This window comes from Blennius ocellaris (genome assembly GCF_963422515.1).
Source record: "Blennius ocellaris genome assembly, chromosome: 23".
In the NCBI taxonomy this organism is placed as follows: Eukaryota; Metazoa; Chordata; class Actinopteri; order Blenniiformes; family Blenniidae; genus Blennius; species Blennius ocellaris.
In genome coordinates this window covers 4266585-4292796 of record NC_137672.1, presented here as the reverse complement: position 1 = coordinate 4292796, position 26212 = coordinate 4266585, and the positions used below count along the sequence as shown (strand labels likewise).

General features: G+C 45.9%; 1 protein-coding gene across 3 annotated transcripts in view; it reads right to left on the bottom strand.

Moving 5' to 3' along the window:
- The window catches only part of ache (acetylcholinesterase (Yt blood group)), a 53438-nt gene extending 29278 nt beyond the window's left edge, over positions 1-24160 (bottom strand). The window contains exons 1-2 of one of the 3 annotated variants that reach the window (XM_080519262.1): positions 23952-24160; positions 11638-11757 (exon numbers count right to left, since the gene is read on the bottom strand). Coding sequence is in view for 1 of the 3 variants with exons in the window: in XM_080519260.1 (XP_080375386.1) it covers positions 2313-2389 (77 nt within the window). In the remaining 2 variants the exon portion in view is untranslated. Of the gene's footprint in view, positions 1-2312; positions 2475-11637; positions 11758-23951 lie in introns of those variants that run through there. The other 2 variants (XM_080519261.1, XM_080519260.1) reach the window with 2 other exon arrangements.
- Between the last annotated feature and the right edge of the window lie 2052 nt (positions 24161-26212).

Sequence of the window (26212 nt, the reverse complement as noted above, 5' to 3'; positions counted from 1 at the left end):
GAACCTGGGCCGGACACATGACCTCATCAGCCATCATATGAGCAGGCTTAAGTTTGTCTAACGAAACGTGCTCCCTGCGCCCACCCACATCCAGCACGAAAACCTTAGGACCTTTGTCCAGGACCCTGAAAGAGCCATCGTACAGAGGTTGTAAGGGCGAACGGTGAGCATCGTGCCGCAAAATGAAACGGGCCGACTTGAGCTCCGCTGGAACAAACGACCGTGGGAAAACAGTGGTGAATGGGGCCCGGAGGCGAAAAACCGCCAGAGGAAAATGGACAGACTTCCGACCGGGGTTGCGGAGCAGAACTTTCAAGCAACAATTCCCCAGGAACATGGAGCGGCTGACAAAGCATGAGCTCGGCGGGCGACGCATTTAGGTCCTCTGTGGAGACGAACGCAACCCCAGCATTACCCAAGGCAAACGGTCCACCAGGTTACTGTCAAACAGTGCGGCACACAGCGCTGCTTTAAGGGACCGGTGAAAACGCTCACACAAGCCATTAGCCTGAGGGTCGTTTGCAGTTGTACGGTGCCCCTGCACCCCCAAAGAACCCGTCATCGCAGACCAAAGCCCTGACACAAACTGGGGGCCCCTGTCTGACGGGGTACCAAAACGCGAGACCCAAGCAGAAAGGAACACGCGCGCCACATCTCCAGACGTCGTGGAGGACAAGGGGCCTGCCTCTGGCCACCTCGTGGTTCGATCCACCATTGAAAGCACGTGGGTATAACCTTACGAAGGAGGCAGAGGGCCCACCAAATCCATATGGTCAAAACGTCTGGCCAAAATGGGGAACGGTTCAAGGGGTGACTTGGTGTGCTGGTGGACCTTAGCATGCAGGCACGCCACACATGCAGCTGCCCACTCTGATATCACGGCGAAGGCCAGGCCAGACGAACTTAGCCCCAACCACCTTCACTGACGCCTGCACACCCGGGTGAGAGAGGGAATGAATAGAGTCAGAAACGCGTCGGCGCCAGGAAACTGGAACTTTGGGGCCTACTTCCATTCACTGTCTCGTAGCTTGTGGCTGAAAAATGCAAGAGGCTGCCAAACTCCAGCCACCTGCTGTTCCACCACAGCCCCCACCGCTATGTCAGATGCGTCAGTCGTTAAAGAGATGGGTGCTGAAGGTGCCGGATGGGCCAGAAGGGCTGCATCAGCAAGGGCAGACTTGGCACTTTCAAAGGCCTGGACACAATCAGGTGTCCAGTCAACCGGGTTGGAGCCCTTCTTCAGTCGCAGAGCCCCATAAAGTGGCTGCAGAAGGTGGCGGCACGCGGAAGAAAACGGTTGTACAAGTCAATCATGCCCAAAAACTCCTGCAGGGCCTTAACCGAGGCCGGACGGGGAAAATTTGCCACCGCTTGCACTTCAGAAGGCAGCGGAACAGCACCCTGACATGAAATACAATGACCCAAAAAGTCAATAATCGGCAGACCAAACTGACGGGTTGACAATGAGGCCATGACCCTCAAGGCGCTGAAAAGCTTGTTTCAGGTGTGACAGGTGCTCCTCGGCTGAAGAGCTGGCCACCAAGATGTCGTCCAGACAAACGAACACGAAAGTGAGGTCTCGCAGCACCGAGTCCATCAACCTCTGAAAGGTCTGTGCTGCACCTTTAAGGCCGAAAAACATGCGCAGGAACTCAAAAAGCCCAAACAGGGTAATCACCGCAGTCTTGGGCACGTCATATGCACGCACGGGAACGTGGTAACAAACGCACACCAGGTCCACCTTCGAAAAAGCGGATGTGCCCGCCAAACGCACAGAAAAATCTTGAATGTGCGGAACAGGATAGCGGTCATGCAGTGACATTGTTGAGACGGCGAAAATCTCCACACGGGCACCATGACCCGTCTGCCTTAGGCACCATGAGAAGCGGTGAGGCCCACAGGCTATTAGAACGCCTCACGATGCCCAAACGCTCCATAGTGGCAAACTCCACCTTCAGCAATAGCTAGCTTCTCAGCGTCTAAGCATCGTGCGCGCGCAAAAACTGGCGGCCCCACGGTAGCGATGAAATGCTCAACACCATGCCTCGTGACCGTGGTGGAAAAGACAGGCTTGGTCAGAGACGAGTATTCCGCCACCAAATGCTGAAACATTAGCGTGGGCTAACAGCCCAGATCCCCCGGTCTCACACGTAAAAGTAGCAAACGTCACTGCCATGATCAACCGGTGGTTCGCAACATCAACCAGCAAACCGTCAGCGAACAGAAAGTCAGCAGCGATAATTGGAACAGTAATGGAGGCGATCACAAAGTCCCACTCAAACTGGCGTCCGTGGAAACATACAGTTACTGACCTACTGCCAAAAGATGGGATGGGGGAACCGTTGGCCATGCTCAACGGAGGTTCGATGTCCCCGGCCGACATGTCCATGCCGGCTGGAGGGAGTAGGCTCAGCTGCAAGCCGGAGTCCACCAGGAAACATTTCCCTGACACCGAGACTTTGATGAACAGCAGCTCACTTCGTCCACCAACACGAGTGCTGGCCCTGGCGTTTCCCGGCGCAGCATCGAGCCTTGGGGCCAAACCGCTGACGGAAAAAACACAGGCTGGTCCTGCGTCGTCTCTGGGCAGCCACTCCAGCCACCACCGCCAGGTCCGTGTCCTCCGTTGCCAGCTGGGGGGGCTCCAATGTCACACCCCGCACAGCAAACTGCCTTGTAGCCAGCAGTCCCCCTCGGCCAAAGAGCGGGAGTTAGCCAAGAATGCGCACACAGGCGGCGGGAGCTGGTGCAGGAAAACACGCGGGAAAAGGACTCTACCCTCGTCTGAGCCCAACAGCGACAGCATATTGTCCATCAGGTTCACAGCCGAGCCGTCCCCCAAACCAGGCCGGGAGAGGAGTCTGTCCACCCTCTCAGCGGCAGGCAGGCTGTACCTCCTGAGCAGGAGCTGCTTGAGAGTGACGTACTTCCCAAGACCCGGGGGAGCACCCAACAGCTGCATGGTCCCACGAGTGGACTGCTGGTCTAAGGTGGCGACGATCAGGTAATACCTGGATTCATCTTCGGTGATTCCACGCAGTCGGAACAGCGCTTCAGCATGCTCAAACCACGAAGCCGGGTCGTTCTGCCAAAAGTCAGGAAGCCTCAAAGCCGCGGTGAAAACTGCCGGCTGGTGAGGCGACGCGGACGAATCAACGTCACAGTTTTCTGCTTCCTCAAACATGTTCAAAACGGGGTCACCAATGTGGTAGGATAAAGGATGCGCCAGAGCTGAAGGTGAAACTTGTCTTTTATTTCGCAACCCCCCAAAAACTAAAGACAGTACAGAACATCAAACCAGCTGGAAATTTAAACCACGTCCCCTTCCAACTGTCCTCGTGGCCGCCACAGTAAGTGATTTATTAAGCTAAATGTAATCCAGTTAGTAAAATGTCTAGTTGATTGGAGAGCCTGTGTGATTAAGAATGTTTAAAGTGGTGATTTAAGAGAAGAGAGTGTGTCAGCAGTCTTCAGGGGTTCAGGACGTTTGTTCCACAGGTGAGGAGGGAGGAACTAAAAGCTTCACCTCGTTTCTTCTGACTGGAGGAACACTGAGTGAACCTCTTCCTGAGGACCTCAGAGGTCTGGAGGTTTGATATTCTACAAGTCAATCTGAGATTATTTAGGCTCCAGATTAACCCTTTCAGAGCTTTAGAGACCAGAAGGAACATTCTGGAGTCCATCCTTTGACACACAGGCAGTGGAAACCAGAACCTTCAAGGATTATATCAGTCCATTACCCCACTTTTTGTGTGGTGGAAACTTCCTTGTACGCTACAACAATATGAATCCAGGAACGTATTTATTCTATCAAACGCACCAGATTTATTGAATCAACTTCAAAATGACAAAATCGTTTGAGCCAAACCGGGGTGGAAGAGAAAGGAGGTCCACTGGGCAAGGAAATGAGAGTGGCCTCTGTGTGTGTGTGTGTGTGTTGGGGGGGGGGGGGTCACTTCTCAAATTAGACTGAGGAATTTGTGTATGAAGTTCACAGGAGGATTGGTTTCACCCGTCTGCATGAAGCAACATGGTGAAGGATGAACACACACACACACAGTACTACTATCATCACATTCACGTATAGATGGCTTGTTTAAAAAAAAAAAAAAAAATCACCCCAATTATTTCAAGACAAACACCATCACCGAGGAGGTACAGTAAGCTCCCTCGGTATAAATGTTGGGTTCATCTCTCACAGACAACCAGATAAATCCAATGAGGAAAAAAACATTTATTCGTCACATGCATACTCTCTACAGACAAATACGCAGTGAAACAATTTCGAGAGTCAAAGGAACTGAAAACAAATTGAACAGCTGAATAAATTAAAACCAATAAAATGGATTAAAACTGTTAATGTGGATAAAATGGCCAATACCTAAAAAAGAAAAATAGCCAAAACAGCAAAAGAATGCCACAAATATATTTTTAAAATGGCTCAAGAGAAAAAAAAAAAAAGAAAAGAAATTTAAGAAGCTTCAAAACGGGAAAAAAAAGTTAGAAATAAATGATTTTCTTCATTTCAGTTGCTGAATCTCATAAAAACAACGAACTAGAGGAAGCATCACACATTTGACAACAAGTACTTGTACTGCTTGCATACAAGCAGGGTTGAGTTTTATTCTCTTGCCTTGATTTACTCTTCTCCATCACACGCGTCAGTCGTAACCAAGTATTGTTCTTGATATTGACGCTTCTTGCTAATTACCCCAACCGACAGTCAGGGATGGAGTCACGATGTGAAATATGATCTGGTTATGTTTTGAAAACGACGCCACCTCCCCGTGTCCTCTGTGCAAACAAGACATATAGTCCTGACTCAATCAAGTTCCCCGCTTAAAGTCCATTCAATTCATTCTCATGTGCAAAACTCCCATGTGATTCTCATTTCCTCTGGACGGCTGGACACGTCTCTCATGGCAAAACACAACTGAATATAGCAAGTTCTCCCGACTGCCCACATTCCTGACCCATTAATGAAAGTGACGATGTGCCGGACGGCGCAGCGCACAGCTTTGCACAATCACGACGCCGCATGACAATAATGCCGACGGTGCGGAATGACTCCTGACGACCCGCCACCATTTCCTGCTCTTATCGCAGCTCATGATAAAAAGGTGGCGACTGTCCGTGATGGCGTGGCGCCTCGACCCCGAATCATAGAATTCAGGACAAAATCCTGACCCGTGGTCAGGAATTGAGATTCGTGCCAAACTTGTGGTCTTTCTGTGTAAACGCACCTTTAACAGCTCCACAACAGTTTTCTTTCTTTTCCTGTCGTGACCCAAGACTTCATCCACTATATTAATTGCAGGCTTTTTTTTTTTATTAAACTCAGCCTCAGCAAATTGTTTGAGCTTTGGCAAGGTGCCATGAAACAATGTCCACTGTCACGGTAATGGAATTGTGTGCTGGTATTGCAAAACTACCATATTTTCCACACTATAAGGCACCGGATTATAAGACACACCTACATTGATTGACATAATTTACAACTTTGTTCATATATAAGGCACACTGCATTATAAGACACATGGAATAGACCAGTGGTCACAACCTTTATAGCTCAAAGCCATTAGGTTACATTTTCCACTGATTCTAACACCCAGAGAGGTGCACACACTTTATTTTGATAGTCCTACCTGCAGCCTATGCCAGGAGGACACTACACACAAAACCTTCTTCACTGCTGGTTGACAACTTACAACTAATAAACTAAACTACATGAACTAAGCAACAAAAACACAACACAACACAATTATTACCGACACCACAAACCAAATAGAACCCCCAATAATTGCATTTAAAACACCACAAACAGAAACTCCCATAATTCATTGCAGCTATCGGCTGCACTGAGGAGCTCAGGATGCAAGGCATGATGGGAATTCCTGTTTTGTGTTGTTGGAGGTTATTGTGGGTTGTTGTTGGGCTTGGTGTTGTGTTGATTGTGTTGATGTGTTTTTGTTCCCCAGTTTAGGGAGTCATTATTTCATCTAGTTTATTTTGGTTTGTTAGAATGTTGGTGTGCAACCATGAGTGATGAAGGTGTTGTGTGGAGTGTCGTCCGCTCTGAAGATCCGGTTGAGAAGTTGGAGTTGTCAAAATAAAAGCCTCTGGTTATTCAGCTGGCAAGTAGCAGACTTGAGAAGACCAATTCTTCCACGGTGCTTGCCACAATATATAGGGCACACCGGGTTATAAGGCGCACTGTCAGCTTTTGAAAAAATTTGAGGTGTTTAGGTGCCTTATAGTGCGGAAAATACGGTAAACTGTTCAGTCCAGTTGACTTCAACTGATGCTTTTCCTGGTCGACTTTGCGCTTTTTCACACTGCAGGTCATGTTTATTTTTTCTGACTTGCAGTTCTGGCGGGCCGTGAAACTGAAATCATTACGTCAGATGCGCTCAAACTCCCGACTACGGTGTGGGATGAGGATTAAAAAAAGTGGAGCAGCGCATTTTTACCCACAAACTCCACGTTAATGTGAAGCGGCCCATGAGCTATTGAGGTGCTGCTGCTCTACACGCTCACACCTCGATGGCGGGACTCTGGTAACAGAACATGTCGACGGTGTGATGAACATGGGATTGGAGAGGTCGTTGCTCTGAACCTGCCCTCCGCACCTCGTTCTATGAGAGGTCTCAGACGGTGAGGACGGCTTTTACAGCTGCATGACAGGCTCCATTTATGGACAGGAGCGTTTACTTCAGTGAAGCAGTGAGAGTCGGAGACGCTGCGGAGCTACGTACTCTCAGTTTACAGTCTATTCTTGTCCACCCCATTGTGAGTCCCACTCAGTTCCTCCTGGAGACGCTTTTCCTCGGCGTGCATCAGCTCTTATTACATCACTAAATCTCCTTCACGTCCACTGAATCCTCTGGAATTACTACAAAGTGCCATGTGACATTTTTAGAAGGTGTTCCATTCATAGAAAACGTTTCGTAACGTCCCAACCAACTTCCTTTAGAAAATGCTTTTCTCTCATTTTACACGAATTTGACCCGAGTCGTTCATTTATAACATGTTCTTACGAAATGAAGAAAAATATAAGCTGAATTCCAATTCTGGTTATTTGTACCTGACGGAAAGCCGTCTGCGGTCACATTATGATCCAACATAGACCAACATTTTAAAAGAAGTGGTCCAGAAGTGGTTCAGTTCCTTCCATAAATGCACTTCAACATGTGTGAGATCGAACCCCAAACCCTGGGACGGCACTATGATGTCACCATGAGGCACTGAGTGAACATCATGTCTTTCAAGCAGACGTTGAAGCAGAATTGATTGACAACTTTGATTTGGACCAAATCATGTGTGGACACTTTGAACACAGTGTCCCCCAAACTGCCGCATTCTGCCCAAGTATGTCAGTAATTCAAGCTGCTTCACTAAACACACCATGAGCCCAGTCATTTCCAAGATAAGACACGGCACACCAGAGACCACGAAGCAGGTTCTCTCTTGTCCAGACAATTTCAGGAATCGAGCCAGGGTTTTTACGCACTGCGACACTGGTCAACTTCCTACCGGGATAAATCACCTCGGACACTGAATCGCTAACCTGCTCCGACAGGTTATGGTGAGGTTAAGAGATCAACGAGTATAAAAGCCTCTTGACCAATCAGAGCTCTAGGAAAATGACCTGCCCACTCTTCGAAGACAAACGTAAATCCTCGCTGCCACTCCTTCACATCTTTTTTTTTTTTATTGTGGCAAATACGCCACCTCCGCAAGTCTCCACCATCACAGTAGAGCCCTGCACTGGGCCGGGTAATCCCAAGTTCCAAGGCAAACTAAGACAACTACAGAGATGGATGTCGATTGATTTCCCAAATCAATTTGACTCAATTCACAAGGGTGAAGGAGATTTCAGTCACACTACCAGTTTTACTTGAATATGAAAGAATCTCTGAGAACTAAAGTTGTAAATAGTAGAGACTCACTCTAATTTGGTGCATTATTACAAATATTGATGTTTACATTAAGAATTGAGACCAAAGTAATAGCATTACTGATGTACCTTTTATTAAACACAAACATTTTTGAATTTATATAAAATCAAATGTCAGATAAGGTCCCTTCAAACACATTGTATACTGTCACTTTGCTGCCTGTGACTTTCACAAATCTTTTGTATGTGGTTACAAAACAATTTGTGTTGGTCTATACCAGGGGTCGCAACCCAACTCTTTGGTCCCTCCACTGCGGCTCCTTGAGCCTCCGTCCCACTGCAGTTCATCCCGGAGGGACGTAAGGAGGCAAAGCCACCCAGAGAGGGACGTAAGGAGGCAAGGCGCCACCCAGAGAGGGACGTAAGGAGGCAAAGCCACCCAGAGCTCAGTCCCTCTACAAAGAGTGGTACAATGTAGGGTCGTGAACGATGCAGCGATGTAACGCCATTACAACAATAATGGATGAAGAACGTAGAATTGGGGCTGCAGGTCATGACAGCGGCTCAACTGGTGTCTGAAGCTGGGAGCTTCCTGTACCTTTCACAGTAAAACTGCGACAATTCCAGGAGGTTCATTCCAGACTTGTTGAGAGTGACGGAACATTCTAGTGAATTACACAACAACTACAGGACATTAAAGACACAACACTCACACTCATGGTTCTAACAATCCACATCTCCCACATTTATCTTCCATTTTAATAATGTGTAGCAATAAAGGAGCTGATGGCTGCAATGCATTATGGGAGTTTCTGTTTGTGGTGTTTTAAATGTAATTATTGGGGGTTATGTTAGGTTTGTAGTGTTGGTAATAATTGTGTTGTTGCTGCTTAGTTCATGTAGTTTAGTTTATTAGTTGCAAGTCGTCAACCAGCAGTGAAGAAGGTTTTGTGTGTCGTGTCCTCCTGGCATGGTCTTCCTGTGGGACTGTCAAAATAAAATGTGTGTGGCTCTCTGGGTGTTGTGTTCAGTGGGAAACGGGACCAAACGGCTCTTTGAGCATTAAAGGTTGCCGACCCCTGGTCTAAATGGTTGTTTCTCTTCTAATACAAGCAGCTGTTTTATACCCACCTTGAGGCCTGTAGCGACGCGTCAACGTCGACTACTCGGTTATAAAAACCATCGACGTCAAACCCGTAAGTCGCCGTGCTGCCACGCCCACTCGCCACACACACTGAGTGACCAGAACCAAGCAGCATGGAGGAGGAGACTGATCTCCAACCAGCTCTCAGGCTCAGCAGCAAGCCGCCGCTCCACCTCGAAGGTGTTTGGAGACTTTAAAGCAGCCAGAAGCGTAAAGGGAGAGTTATTTGCAGTCTTTGACGATGCAGCTAGCACGTCACACCAGCACAACTTCCTGGTGGAGCGTTTGAAGCGGAGGCGTCCCGTTGTTACTTGTACCGCCGGAGAACAGAAGGAAGGAACGTTCCCGTCGCCAACGTTTGATAAATTCATTTACTTTCAGTTGTGCAACGTGAGCTTGAGCTCTGCGCACCTCGGTGGTGCTAGCTAACTGTGTTTGGCTACTGTTAGTAGCTGGTGGCTAAACAGCTGTGTTTAGCTAACGTTAGCTAGAAATAGCATATAATGCTGGCATGAATGGTGACGGTGGCTAACTTACAGCTAGCAGAACACGGCTATCTCGCCACAAGCACCACCAAAGTGTAGAGCTGCTAGCTACGGTAGCAAGCAGATTGTAGTAACATTAGACGCGTCTGTTCAACGTCACGTTTGACAATTCATGATTAGCGTTAGTCTAATAATGTGTTTCACTGAGAAACTACCACAGCGTGATTGAGCTGACGGTTTTCTAGCCGAGCATCATGATTCACGACACTAAAGTTAGTCCACCAATGAATGTCAACTAATGGAGCCAAGGCAACGTTAGAATAGTCCACTATTACCGTATTTTACACACTATAAGGCACACCGGAGTTTAAGGCTCATGGAATAGACCAGTAGTCAGCAACCTTTATAGCTCAAAGCCATTAGATTACATTTTCCACTGATTCTAACACCCAGAGAGGTGCACACACTTTATTTTGATAGTCCTACCTGCAGCCTATGCCAGGAGGACACTACACACAAAACCTTCTTCACTGCTGGTTGACAACTTACAACTACCAGTAATAAACTAAACTACATGAACTAAGCAACAAAAACACAACACAACACAATTATTACCGACACCACAAACCTAATAGAACCCCCAATAATTGCATTTAAAACACCACAAACAGAAACTCCCATAATTCATTGCAGCTATCGGCTCCTTTAAGCATTTGCACAGAGGTGGTCGCTGCAAGGCATGATGGGAATTCATGTTTTGTGTTGTTGGAGGTTATTGTGGGTTGTTGTTGGGCTTGGTGTTGTGTTGATTGTGTTTATGTGTTTTTGTTCCCCAGTTTAGGGAGTCATTATTTCATCTAGTTTATTTTGGTTTGTTAGAATGTTGGTGTGCAACCATGAGTGATGAAGGTGTTGTGTGGAGTGTCGTCCGCTCTGAACATCCGGTTGAGAAGTTAAAGTTGTCAAAATAAAAGCTTCTGGTTGTTCAGCTGTCAAATAGCAGTCTGGAGTAGAGCAATTCTTCCATATATAAGGTGCTCCGGGTTATAAGGTGCACTGGCAGCTTTTGAGAAAATTGGAGGTATTTAGCTGCCTTATAGGGAGGAAAATATGGTATATTAAATAATCGCACCAATAATTGTTTTAAAAATAATAACTTACCTCTAACCAACTGGATGGATCTCTCAAACAATTTCCGTACCAAATTCATGGTTCTGAGCCCGGGTGCAAACTCTGCCACCGATTCTACACGCCCATGACTAAATTATTTTTTTATTGATTTATTTTTTTTTATTTTCACATTCAGCCTTTAAAAAGCAGTTTTCAACTGGCCAATCAATATACAGGTTGTAACAGTCAAATCTGCAGTCAAGTGTCGTTTATTTACGTTGCCCCCCTGGAGAGCTCCGCTGCTCGTGAGACGAGCATTTAAGCATTTCTGTTGGACATTAAATAAAAACCTGTAAAAAAAGAAACGGACCACTGAAGCATGTTTCAAAGTTAGTTTAGCTCCACTAGGGCTGTATGTGAAATAATGAGGTTTATAATCACTGATGGCAGTAACTCTCATATGACCAGTAATCTGAGGCATTATTATTTACAAACTAGTAATTAGATTAAACTTTCGTAATCAAGTCACTGTGTGTTACTGTTGTTGTGTCCTGCAGGACATTGGAAAGGAAGACAGGTTGCTCATCAGCACAGCGGCGTTACGACTGAACAGAACCAGAAAATAACAAATAATCGGAACAAACGCGTCATGATTAAACCTCAACATTGCAACAACAACTGCAGAGATCCTACATTATTTGTGCAACTGTCCCATCTTTAAAGATATTAGCAGGAACCCCCCCCCCCCCCCAGTAAAAGGAACTTGTTATTTAACTTTGTTACTTTCAAAAGCAAGTAGTATATAAAACCCTAAAGACTTTGTTACTTTACAATGGAGTAGCAAGACAACTGTGCCAACATCTTTTATAATTCAATGCAAAACAAACTGAAAAAAGAAAAAAGCAGTGAGGAAGCTCTGACCGAAATGGTCTGCTGTAATAAAGTGAATCGCTTATATTGTCCAATGAATTAATATTGTACAAGCTAACAAAGTTACACACCGACAAGGTCAGCAATGGGGACTTTGTGAGATGAGCGGTGTGTCAGTGACCAACTGTTTGCAGCAGCATTAGCATCAAAGCTGTCAGGGTCAGTTTCCAGTGAGGGATCATTGCTGCAATCTGTAAAGCACACCGACAAGAAACAAAGAGGGTTTATGATCACAGGCTCAAGAAAGTTCAGATGGAGAAAAAGGAAAGGAACCTTTTCAGGATGTACTGCAATTTTTGCACGGAAACCGAGGGGGGGGGGAAACAAGTTTACAGTCATGAGTACCGTATTTTCCTCCCTATAAGGAACCTAAATACCTCTAATTTTCTCAAAAGCTGCCAGTGCGCCTTATAACCCAGTGCGCCTTATATATGGAAGAATTGCTCTACTCCAGACTGCTATTTGACAGCTGAACAACCAGAAGCTTTTATTTTGACAACTCTAACTTCTCAACCGGATGTTCAGAGCGGACGACACTCCACACAACACCTTCATCACTCATGGTTGCACACCAACATTCTAACAAACCAAAATAAACTAGATGAAATAATGACTCCCTAAACTGGGGAACAAAAACACATCAACACAATCAACACAACACCAAGCCCAACAACAACCCACAATAACCTCCAACAACACAAAACATGAATTCCCATCATGCCTTGCATCCTGAGCTCCTCAGTGCAGCCGATAGCTGCAATGCATTATGGGAGTTTCTGTTTGTGGTGTTTTAAATGCAATTATTGGGGGTTCTATTTGGTTTGTGGTGTCGGTAATAATTGTGTTGTGTTGTGTTTTTGTTGCTTAGTTCATGTAGTTTAGTTTATTACCGGTAGTTGTAAGTTGTCAACCAGCAGTGAAGAAGGTTTTGTGTGTAGTGTCCTCCTGGCATAGGCTGCAGGTAGGACTATCAAAATAAAGTGCTCTGGGTGTTGGAATCAGTGGAAAATGCAACCTAATGGCTTTGAGATATAAAGGTTGTTTACCACTGGTCTATTCCATGTGCCTTATAATGTGGTGCGCCTTATATATGAACAAAGTTGTAAATTATGTCAATCAATGTAGGTGCACCTTATAATCTGGTGCCTTATAGTGCGGAAAATACGGTAATAAAGGTTTATTCTTCCATCATTTTACTGATCAGCTCCCCGGTGAGTAAGAAGAGGAGCCACTCTTCCTCCACTGAAGTATTTTTATCACCACACGATGTAATGCATGTCCTCCTCTCAGCGATTAAAGCCACTTCACCTGCGCACACATCAAATGAATATATTTTAAAACCCAGATGAGCTGCCAAGTCACGCCTCACAGTTCCATCAACAACCAAACCAGAGAAATTTTATGTCAATAAAAAATATTACACAAACCTGCAACACAGCCTATTAAAAGTGATGGTAGTTATTATACATTTTCATTACATACAGTTCTGACAGATGATTCTATTATTGACTATATGCATGTATGAATGTAAACTTACACACCCGATGCGAGACCATTTTTCAAATTTGACTATCAGCCGATACCGATACTTGCATTGCTGTATTATGAATATACTTGTACAATATAATAGTAGCAACTAAACTATCTAAAGCTAAATGCTTCATCGATAGAAGCTTTGCTTCACTAGAATTATTGTAAAACTCACTTATAGAATGAATACAGTCTTTTCAGAATGAACCAAGAGTTTAACTTTATTCCATCACCAAACAAAACCCAATCATTCCTGTAAAAAAGATTATGCATCATCTCAGATCCACTTAAACTGATATAATTAAAATGTAAACTATAATTACCTACAATATTAACAGTATTCAGTTAAAAACAAAACCGGTTGGCTTAGAACCAAAAGTCGGTACAAAACTGAATCCAAAACAACCAATTCAGAATATCTGAATTCTACGGTGGCCCTGAAGTACAAACCGCAACAACACATTAAAAAACAACTACAAGTTGAAAAACGCATGAAGAAATTGAAAAAGACACCCAATAAGCTGCGAGGCTGAGCAATGACATGGGACAGACGGAGCCAGAAATCCAGTCAAACTAACGATCACTTCCTTTTCTAGTGACTCCATACGCTGTCACGTAGAGTCTTGGTGAGGCGCATTCTGAAAAGTAATGTTGAGGAGGCAGGACATACCACGGATCCTCGAGCTTTAGAAGATGAGGACAACCCAGCACTTCACCAAGGAGATGGGCTGAAGCAAGAAATCCAGTCGACTTCTAGGTAATCTTCCTCACCACTTTGCTCTCCAGACGGTAACAATCTCTTCTTCTGGCCTTCACGCCAATTCAACCGCCGTGTAACCAGGCTCATCGCATTTTCTAAACATCTCTAATGTCACTAACATCTGGAACCATTTAGCTTATTTTTACGGTCCAACCAATAAGTCGACCCGCTGATTGAGTTGGTCAATTCGAGCCATTGGAGAATCCTCAGCAATCTGCCCAAAGTTGGCCAATCGATGCTGATGTCAACTCGGGCCGAGGTTTTCCTTAAAGTCAATATTGAAAAATACAATACAGAACCTCCACCAGTGTCCTGAATGTCTGTGTCATTGTGTTCAGCTCTGCCTCAGAAAAACACTTTGAATGGCCAACACAGACACACGAACCCAGTCAGGTGAGTATTAAGCAAAAGCTGTACTTCATTATAGACGCATTAATGCTCGGAGTCAATTCCAAGTCCTTCATGTTTGATCTCATACGTCATTGATTTTTATGAGCCACAATCTGCCTCAGTGAGACTCCCGACCTTTAGATACGGTGACTTTGTCAGGTCATGTGAGGTGAGCCTAAAGATGTGTTCAAACACACGGCCTGTGACCGGGACACCAGCAGGTCCAGTCTACAGAGGGTCCAACCTACAGAGGGTCCAGCCTACAGAGGGTCCACCTACAGAGGGTCCAGCCTACAGAGGGTCCAGCCTACAGAGGATCCAGCCTACAGAGGATCCAGCCTACAGAGGATCCGGCCCAGCCTACAGAGGATCCGGTCCAGCCTACAGAGGATCCGGTCCAGCCTACAGAGGGTCCGGCCCAGCTTACAGAGGATCCGGCTCACCTACAGAGGGTCCGGCCCAGCCTACAGAGGATCCGGCCCAGTCTACAGAGGATCCGGTCCAGCCTACAGAGGGTCCGGTCCAGCCTACAGAGGGTCCGGTCCAGCCTACAGAGGATCCGGTCCAGCCTACAGAGGGTCCGGCCCAGCTTACAGAGGATCCGGTCCAGTCTACAGAGGATCCGGCTCACCTACAGAGGGTCCGGCCCAGCCTACAGAGGATCCGGTCCAGTCTACAGAGGATCCGGTCCGGCCTACAGAGGATACGGTCCGGCCTACAGAGGGTCCGGCCCAGCCTACAGAGGATCCGGTCCAGTCTACAGAGGATCCGGTCCGGCCTACAGAGGATCCGGCCCGGCCTACAGAGGGTCCGGCCCAGCCTACAGAGGATCCGGTCCAGTCTACAGAGGATCCGGTCCAGCCTACAGAGGATCCGGTCCAGCCTACAGAGGATCCGGTCCAGCCTACAGAGGATCCGGTCCAGCCTACAGAGGATCCGGTCCAGCCTACAGAGAATCCGGTCCAGTCTACAGAGGATCCGGTCCAGCCTACAGAGAATCCGGTCCAGTCTACAGAGGATCCGGTCCAGTCTACAGAGGATCCGGTCCAGCCTACAGAGGATCCGGGCCAGTCTACAGAAGATCCGGTCCAGCCTGTGTAATGACTGTAAATGCAGCATTGACAGAGACACTTATAGGCACAGACACTTACACTTACCAGGAGACGTCATTTAAAGCTGACATAATGTTGACATTCTAATTGTTCTTAAGATATTTTCAAGCATGTATTCCATTTATTTGCATTAAAACGTTTTGGCTTTGTGGATGTTTGTGCATTCATCTGCTGTCATTTCACTGGTCCTGACCTCAACTAGAATTAGTTTGACAGCACTGACTTAAACTCTACATAGCCTCTTTTTTTCAAAATCCAAGTCTAAATGTCACAATTTATAGAGTTTGCATGATTATTTTATTTCCCAGAGATTTACCAACTTTTTGTATGATATTTTTGAGTTCTCTCATGTTCAAATGCTGCTTCTTCCACACAATTCCTGATAAAGGGATCTTAAAATGGTAGACATTTCCCCAATTAAACATCTGTCGAACAAGTGTTTAGAACTATAATGAAAGGCATTAAGGTAGGCATTTCATCTTTTTTCATTAAAAGATTAAAAATCAGCTGATATGTTATCAGAATTTATGAGAGCCATATTGTTCAAGCCTTAATCAAATTGATTGAGCTGAAAGGAGACACAGACCTGAGGGAGTTATGTGACGCTTTAGATTCTGAGTCAGAATCTGTGTCCAAAGTGAGACCTGCCATTACAGATCTGAATCCTCACAGGAGAGAAGTGGAACAGAAGTCATGTGTGAAAAGACCGATTGTGAAGCCACTCGACTCGGAACTGCCGATTTGTCCATTTTCAGCCCTTGCAGCTGAATACATTACAGATTACAGATTCTTTTCATTTATTTATTTATTTTTTTACACAATTTGAAAGCTAAATTGCAGAAACAAAAACTTTGAGGCAACCTTTGCAGATTCTTGTTTGCTTTGACAAACATTCCTTGGGAAACATATTTTCCACTGATCTTTACCATTTGCAGCAGTGTTTTTGAATTTACACTGGAAAAATTATCTGCGTTAACGTTACAGCAGACTAAAGCCCCGTCTCCACCGCACAGAAAGTACCAGCCTAGACCGGTCTAAACCGCTCCGGCTCGCGTCTCACGACATGTAAAGCAGTCTAAACCGCTCTAGACCGCTCCAAAGGCGACCGCTTTTCCGCTACCCATCCGTTGGAGTACCAGGACCATGGAACGGGTCTGAGTTTGAGCTGCTGTCTGCTGATTGGTCAGTGATTTACCACACGCCCTCAATATTTTAATGTGCTGGCTGGATGAATCCTCTGCTGTCAGTGTGGTCAGCTGTGCTCTGGTTATTTTTATTTTCATTTTCTTTTCTTGGCTGCTCAACTTTAGTGTTTGTTGTGAAAGAGCGACTTGAGGCAGGGGGAGACCGGGGGGAGGGACTTTGCATCGCGTTGGAGTTTTCTGTTTGCAGCATAGCGCTGGCCGTGGCGCTGATGTGCGTCCGTGACACCGGAGTCTGGAGCTTTCGTCTCTGGCGCTGACCGCTCCGCTTTCCAGAGGCGGTCAGCGTTCTGTTCAGCCGCGGTCAGTGGCGCTTTATCGCGGGGACAGACCGCGGAAGCGATGAAAAGTAGCTCGGAGCTCGGAGTTCGGCGCCTCCGTGTTCCGGCGCTGTGCTGTGCTGTGCGGCGCGGCGCTGCGCTGCGGCGCCGGAGTGGAAAACCTCCTGGGTTTTGAGCAGAAAGCTCAGACTCCCGTGTCTGTGCCTCAACCAACCGGGGGGAACGCTCCGGCCACTTGCCCCACACCCGAGCGCTCGAGTGCGAGGCAAGTCGCTGGCCAAGCGGCCGAGCGACTCGCTCTCTCAAAACAAACACGGAAGTTGCGCTGCAGCTCTCCGCTGCAAAAAATGACTGCTGCAAAAAATTACTTTTTTTTTTCCGCTGCAAAAAATAACAGTGCAAAGTGGAGAATTTAAACAACAACAGAGGATTCATAAGATCTACATCTGACGACGTTCTTTTCTGTTATAATGTCACATTTCTGCGGAGCTCATAAGCCCCGCCCACTTTTCATGCTCCTCTCTGCTGTGGAGACACGACCCAAAATTTCGGTCGGGGTTAGTGCTTCCGAACTGCTCCGCTCCGCTCCGCCCCGGCACTTGTGTGCGGTGGAGACGGGGCTTAATAGGCTGGAATTGTTAATTTTGTACCTGCACACATATATATATATATATATCCATAATTCAGTTTATTTGACAGAGAATTCAGTAGTATTTCTTACATTTGTTAAAAAAAATTTATTTATTGAGTTTCTTACAGCTGTTATGAGTGTTTTGTTTTTTTTATTAAAATTAAAATGTTTATCCTTAACTGAGAACCAAACCATGATTATCAGCACCGAGGTACGAACTGAAGGGTGATTTTGGTGTACCGCTATGCCCCTAAACTGACAGACAATCTTCCACACGCACTGACAAATAGTCTTGCTACGACGCTCTGCACACGATTGATTTTGGCACTTTTGGTTGCATTTATACTAAAAGGAAAAAAAACCCAGAGATGTAAACTGCTGACTTAGAGAGCACTTAAAGATATTATCCTCAGTGTGCACGCAAGTGTACGTTTTAATTAACGAGTGAATCCCGTAAAAAACGGCAGCATTGATTCCACATTGGCAGTCATTTCTCAGAGTGTACATCAGGCCTGTCCTTTGCCAAATCTGCATTCACTCTTAGGACTGAGGGCAGCAATAAATCCAGGCTGCAGCGGGCTGCGGCAGCAGAGGCGAGGTGGAAAAAAGGAGCACTTTGTTTTTAAAGCACACAAACACACGGGAGCTTATTAATCCACTAATGTAGCTGCTAGAAGCATGCACAGTGATTCTAGCAGCGCTACAACGCCCAACCAGACAGACGGTGGAAGTTCCTGTGGAGCAAACAGGCGTTGGAATCGCGACAAGTCTGTTCAAATTCAGCATATTTGAAAAAATTCCATTCTTCAACAACCATCAGATTTTACAGTCTGCTGAAGTCGGAGGCCTGTGGTACTCGGAAGGTTGGACATCCCTGCACTGTGTTCACACTCCAGATCCTTCAACGCATCAATAAGTGACATGGAAGCTGATTTTTCATCATTAACCAACCAGTCGTACACATCACTTATCAGAGGACGCCAAACGCTCAGCAGGACTCGAGACAATACTTCAGAGGCAGCCAATGAATGATGAGAACTACAGAGAAGGAATCTACTTTCTAAATCCTCCAAGAGGAGCAAACACAGCAAGAAGACTTTAATAAATCAAATAAAATGACAGTCATAAGAAGAGCACACTCACTGAAGACACAGTGTGAATTTACCCTCAACTGCACCACTTTTTTTATTAAAAGACTTATCAGACCGTTTTTATTATCGTATTGCTAATAAATTACTTCAATAAATCATGTGGAGCTTTTCAGAGAGCACCAATATGTAGTGCATCAAGGACCGGGCCTTATATCAAATATATACTCGATGTATCGCAGCTTGTTCTCTGTGCAATATAAAAAAGATTAGATTGTGAATACGAGAGTATCACACTGTAGCTTTTTGCTGCAGGTCTCCCCCCCACCCTCCAAGGTAACCCTCCACGGTAACCCTCCACCCTCCACGGTAACCTTCCACCCTCCACGGTAACCCTCCACCCTCCACGGTAACCCTCCACCCTCCACGGTAACCAACCCTCCACCCTCCACGGTAACCTTCCACCCTCCACGGTAACCCTCCACCCTCCACGGTAACCAACCCTCCACCCTCCACGGTAACCCTCCACCCTCCGCGGTAACCCTCCACCCTCCACGGTAACCAACCCTCCACCCTCCACGGTAACCCTCCACCCTCCGCGGTAACCTTCCACCCTCCACGGTAACCTTCCACCCTCCACGGTAACTCTCCACGGTAACCCTCCACCCTCCACGGTAACCCTCCACGGTAACCCTCCACCCTCCACGGTAACCCCCCACCCTCCACGGTAACTCTCCACGGTAACCCTCCACCCTCCACGGTAACCTTCCACCCTCCACGGTAACTCTCCACGGTAACCCTCCACCCTCCACGGTAACTCTCCACGGTAACCCCCCACCCTCCACGGTAACCCTCCACGGTAACCTTCCACCCTCCACGGTAACCTTCCACCCTCCACGGTAACCCTCCACGGTAACCTTCCACCCTCCACGGTAACCCTCCACGGTAACCTTCCACCCTCCACGGTAACCCCCCACCCTCCACGGTAACCCTCCACGGTAACCTTCCACCCTCCACGGTAACCCTCCACGGTAACCCTCCACCCTCCACGGTAACTCTCCACGGTAACCCCCCACCCTCCACGGTAACCCTCCACGGTAACCTTCCACCCTCCACGGTAACCTTCCACCCTCCACGGTAACCCCCCACCCTCCACGGTAACCCTCCACGGTAACCTTCCACCCTCCACGGTAACCCTCCACGGTAACCTTCCACCCTCCACGGTAACCCCCCACCCTCCACGGTAACCTTCCGCCCTCCACGGTAACCTTCCGCCCTCCACGGTAACCTTCCACCCTCCACGGTAACCTTCCACCCTCCACGGTAACCTTCCACCCTCCACGGTAACCCTCCACCCTCCACAGTAACCCTCCATTAGAATAAAATTGTTCTCATATGCTAAACACACATCAAACCACGGAAAAGGCTGGTTGAACTGTAATCAAAGATGTTAAAATGCTCCGTTCACACTGCAGGTCTCGATGCCCAATTCTGATTTTTGCAATTCATGCATTGTTTGCGTGATCATTCCCAGTACATTTCAAATGCAATGTCCATCAGACGGCCACGTGAACGTGATCAGACCCGACGGCTTCGTGACGTCAGAAGCAGTCGCGTGCACCACAATGTCAGAGTCAGTCTCAGACATGATGGAGGCCGGGGTCTGGTGGGAAGGAATCGGATTTAGAGCGTTCACACTGCCACAAAACAGGTCGGCCATGGGAACGGTTTTAGAGTGAAATCGATGTTTTGGGTGTTCATCCCAAAAAACTGGGAGTCCAACATTTCTCATATGACCACTTTTTTTTTTTAGTAACTAGTAATCTAACACGTTACTGTTTCCAAACCAGTAATCAGATAAAGTTACTTCTCCAAGTCACTGGGCGTTACTATTGCAACATCCAGTAGGACGCGTTTGTCTGCAAAACCGCTTTATTATGAAATTATTGTTTATAGGTGACACAAAAGACTTGGAACCAAGAAACGTCAACACAAAACCATATCATTGCAACAAGAACACAACTGTAGAGGTGTCGAACTTTTTTTTTTTCAATCAATGAATGAAAGACTTCATTTGTCCCTGAGGGGGGGAAATTAAAAGGTCGCACAGAGCAGGTAGTGCAAAAATATAAATAAATAGTGCAACAACAGGCTACAACTACGTCACTGCATAAACACCAGTAATAGTAAAAATCTGATAAAACCATGACTCAGATAAAAATACAAGGAAAGGTTAAACATGGACCAGCAGGAGGTCAAAGGTTAAATATGAACCAGTCAGGCAAGGATCAGAACTGATTTTGTGGAAATACTGGTTATTATTATTTTTGAGACACGGGTAGCTGCTGAAATTAACCAATTTGTAATCCAACTTAGTTACTTTTAATCAGTAAAGAACAAAACTAAACTTTTTTAAAGAGTACCATATTTTCCACTCTATAAGGCACCAGATTATAAGACACACCTCCATTGATTGACATAATTTACAACTTTGTTCATATATAAGGCGCACCGCATTATAAGACACATGGAATAGACCAGTGGTCAACAACCTTTATAACTCAAAGCCATTAGGTTACATTTTCCACTGATTCTAACACCCAGAGAGGTGCATGCACTTTATTTTGATAGTCCTACCTGCAGCCTATGCCAGGAGGACACTACACACAAAACCTTCTTCACTGCTGGTTGACAACTTACAACTACCGGTAATAAACTAAACTACATGAACTAAGCAACAAAAACACAACACAATTATTACTAACACCACAAACCAAATAGAACCCCAATAATTGCATTTATGGCATGATGGGAATTCATGTTTTGTGTTGTTGCAGGTTATTGTGGGTTGTTGTTGGGCTTGGTGTTGTGTTGATTGTGTTTATGTGTTTTTGTTCCCCAGTTTAGGGAGTCATTATTTCATCTAGTTTATTTTGGTTTGTTAGAACGTTGGTGTGCAACCATGAGTGATGAAGGTGTTGTGTGGAGTGTCGTCCGCTCTGAAGATCCGGTTGAGAAGTTAGAGTTGTCAAAATAAAAGCTTCTGGTTGTTCAGCTGTCTCCAGTAGAGCAATTCTTCCATATATAAGGTGCACCGGGTTATAAGGCGCACTGGCAGCTTTTGAGAACATTTGAGGTATTTAGGTGCCTTATAGTGCGGAAAATACGGTAACTAGAAATCCGATTTTCTTCAAGGCAACTGCGGCAACACTGCTTATGCGTCTCCTATACCTCAGTCCCAAGACCTCAGTATGTCACAGTCACACACCAAATGTTATGTGCACATGTTGGCAAAACTGCACAAATTCCATAAATTTAACTATGTCCAGAAAGTTTCTTTGGCTTAAATTGTCTTTTTTGTTTTCCCTCTGTCCGGCCATACATCTGTGAGCGGCTCGGAGTCGCCCCAGAAGAGCTGGAGGAGGTTCCAGGGCACAGACACTCTCTATACTGCCTCCACAAATGGACCAAACCGGAAAGAAGCTGCATGGATACCACAGAAAAGTAGCTATATACACACACACATCATATATACACACATGTATATGCAAGCAAACATGTTTATAATGAAAAGCAATCCTGCTCACTTGCATCATTATTTGTTGGTTTTTGGTCAAATACTCACGACTTTGTGCATGAAACGCATACATATGAATGGAGAGCCCATATTCTACAGTTTTTCCAACATTGTATTCAAAGTGCATTTCTGCAAATTCAGCCTCCGTCCTGAGTTTCAGCTCTACCGAGAACAGGCCGTCTGTGTCTGTCCTCCAGGGAGGAGAAGACGACGCCACTTTCCAGCACCATGAACCAACGGTTACCCAAGACATTTTAATTAATACATCCAGATTTTCTTACATTTCAAATTGAAAAAGAAAATATTGTTTACAACGATATAGCGTTTTTGGACAGAAGCATTCGTTTTAAGGGTCGCTTTGTCGTAGTTTATATCGTACATCGCCATTTTGGGGGGAAAATAACACGACTTTTGGGCAACGTCGCTCAGCCCTGCATTCAACCACAATCTGACCCCAGAGCAGAGAATTTCACTCTGCAGCTGGAGCAGAAGGTTTCAGAATGGTTAAGCCAGGATATGATGTCTCTCAATGTCATTTAATGATGGTCTGCTAGCTCCTGCCAAGTGGAAGGAGAGCGGCTCCATTTTTACATATTACACTGAATGTATTCAGTATATCAGTCATCTTTTAATCTTCCTGTGAGAGGGTCAAAGTTAGTAGCCCACAACCAGAGCGAGGGCTTAATCAACCCACAGTCATGGAGAGGAAAATCGGAGAATCGCCTGCATGAGCTCACATTCACTACAAGGTGGAGGAAGTCAGTGAGGGACAGGACAGACTTTCTCCACTTCTGGAGCCTCATACACAGGCTAGGATTGTTAGGAAAGCATTATAAAGTGAATTTTGTATTATATGGGACCTTTAAATAGCTGAGGTTCAATTGCAGATTTTTAATTTTCCAAATGAAAGTCAGGAGTAATAAATATCAATCGTATTTTACAACTGATTAACCCCATGGTTGCTATATTTGGATCATGTAAATCATGCAAAAAGCAAACATTTGTTCAATGACATTATTGGTTGTTTTTTTTGGTCTGTCAAATATTCTTCTCCATTTGATGCTTGAATTTTCTCACGTTAAAAATATAAGGGTGAGACAAGTTGGGGTAAAACATTTTTTTTTTTTTAATCCAGTATTTCTGGCTAATGATATTTCTTTGATTAACCACTTTTTTTCCTCACTGCAATAAAGGATGCCGGTCTACTGATTTCCAAGCTGGTTTTTGGCCTCAAAGTCACAATTTCAGAGCTCATGAACAACTTTACATATCGGCTGAGTTAAAACATTGAACAAAAAGGAAAACAAACTTTGAAAGCTGCATTCACACAAACCTGCAGGAGCGTCCTAGAAGAGGTTGTGTACATGTGTGCAGAGGCATAGCCAGTCATGTAATTCAGCCTGGGCTCTACAACGCAGGTCCAAACCGCTGGCTCTTTGTTGTTTTGTTGTTGTTGTTGTTTGTTTTGGACACCACTGATTGCATGACTGTTAAATGGCGAAGGGCCCGCCACTGGGTCCCTGCTGGAGAGCAGCAGGCCCATCAGCACCGTGTAACCCCCCCCCCCCCCCCGGTGGTCCCCGTGGCGCGGATGCACCGATATGACGATATGACGATATGACATGAGTTATGCGCGACATAAACAGTTTCCATTTGGGCACCGGCGATGCAGAGGACGCTTGGTAACAAAGCAGTGAAACGCAGTCTGATTTCAATCCCTGCACGCGGTGACCAAGTCACATCAAGCCAACTGAGAACACATTCGGAGGAAACAAGGCACGTTGGAAATAAATCAGGTGGTGTTTTCATCTCACCGGGCTACTCCTACGAGACACGCCGGAGACGACGACTTGCAAAGGCGGATCAGTCCCTTTATGTGGCGCCGCCTGGAAGAGTTGAGCCCCGCAAAGCAACGCGGCGCCTTCGGCCGAGGGGGTGGAAGCGATTCCCGCAGGACCCGAGGACCGAGACGAAATGTTGGGTACAGCCCGAGCACGGAGCGCTTTCGTCGGCTGTAGCTGCACAGCCGCTCCGCTCGAGTCCGTTATGACTGCGGAGGGGAGACTGCCGCCCATAAATACCGCCCCGGAGCACGCGCCACGTCTCGCGAGAACACGCGAGACTCTGCGAGAGTGTAAACATCAGCAGGCTGAGCGCATACACTCCCGCTCCCTGAAATCATCATATTATTACGGCCCGAGCACTGAAAGTGCCTAAAGACCTTATTGGAATTGTAAAGATTATTTTTTTTTAAATTATTATTATTAACTCTTTTTTGAGAACCCAAATCAAATAGGAAGTGCAATGTAAATAGTCCATCACTGGACAGATCGGCCTCAAAATTGACATATTGCAGCAAGGACCAGCCCTCATCACAATCATATGATGAGTTTCAGTCATAACACCATTTGAGGTTGTGACCTTGGCCTTTCTCGTGGTGGAACAGGAAGTGCAATGTAAAAGGCCTTAACCTGGCTTGACCTGTGTCAAACGAGACACATTGATACAGAGTCCGGCCCACATTCCAACCACGTGATTACTTCTACAGGTATGGTGATTCAGGGTGTTGCAATGGCCAATCACAGCATGAAACAGGAAGGGCAATGTAAATAGCTTGAACAGGGTCTGATCGGCATCAAAGTTCACACATTGCATCAGAGACCAGCCCCCATCAAAGCTACATCACAATGATGACCATCACTCACTTCCTGTTGGAAACAGGAAGTGGGGTGTACATACCCGCGTCCGGCTCAGACTTCACACGTTGCATGAGAGTCCATGTCTGATCGCAGTCAAAAGACAGTTACAGTTGCGACTCCAGGCGAGTAGAGCGCAGACAGCAGGACACTGATTGGCCGACGCGTCACGACACAAAACGAGTCAGGAGGCAGTTCGTTCACCCCGCCATTTTTTAAACGTGAACACAACAAAAATGCTCACAGAGATAGAGGCACAAAAATAAACCCTGTGCAGCAGCGACAATGTGCAGGTGTATTTTGTCTGGTAGCCAACCAGAAGAGTCAGAGGGCGCTCCACGGGAGGTCTCTGAGCCGCCATGTTTTGGATTTACTGGTTTCCTTAATTGTTCACTAGTGACCGGCTTCCTTGACTATTGCCTTTTCACAGCAGATGTTAAAAACCCGACCAAAATTCAGAGCTGTCCTGGTGAACATTGTTTAACCGCATTGCCATTAAAGTTTAAAGTATCATACCATTTGTTTGTCTTATTTTAACGTCAGCTGCTGACAACGGTTGGTGGCAGAAGTCACCACTTAGCAGGAGCACCAGTGAAACCAGAATACTAGACAGGGAAGCACGATCGTAACAATCCACATTTTGTAATATTAGTAATAAATATAAGAAAATGTATACCATTTAGTTTATAATTTGAGCTGATATCCAATGCACGTCTGCTCCACATGATTGATTTTATTCAAAACGAGGGCGCTGCCATCAGTGATGCTGGTAACACGTTAATTAGTCACGGGTCACTCTCATATGACCACTTTTTTCAGTAGTAATCTGTCGTATTACTATTGCCAAACCTGTAATCAGATTAAAGTTACTATTCCAAGTCACTGTGCATTACTATTATAGTGTCCCACAACATGTGTTTCTTTTTCTGCAAAGCCGCTTTAATATTAAACAGAACCGCCGCTCCTCCGTTCTCCTACAAACTGAGACACTGCACGCTCATCTGACCCGCCCCCTCCTCCAGTCTCAGCCAATCACAGGCCAACCCGCTCTAACGGCGCATTCAGGGAACACAAAATAATTGGAACCAACCATTGTCATCAATAAACCAACCACATTGTAATAAACCCCGCTTTTTAAACCAATCAATCAATCAATCAAAGACTTTATCAAGGGGGGGCAAATGAAGTTGCATAGAGCAGGCAGTGCAACTAAATAAATAGTGCAACAACAGACTACAACTACATCTCTGGATAAGTAAATACCAGTAACAGTAAAAATGTGATACTATAACCATGAATCAGATATAAATGTAACAAAGAATGAAGGTCAAAGTTTAAATATGTATCAGCAGGTACAGTGGTGTTGTTGGCAGCTGCTG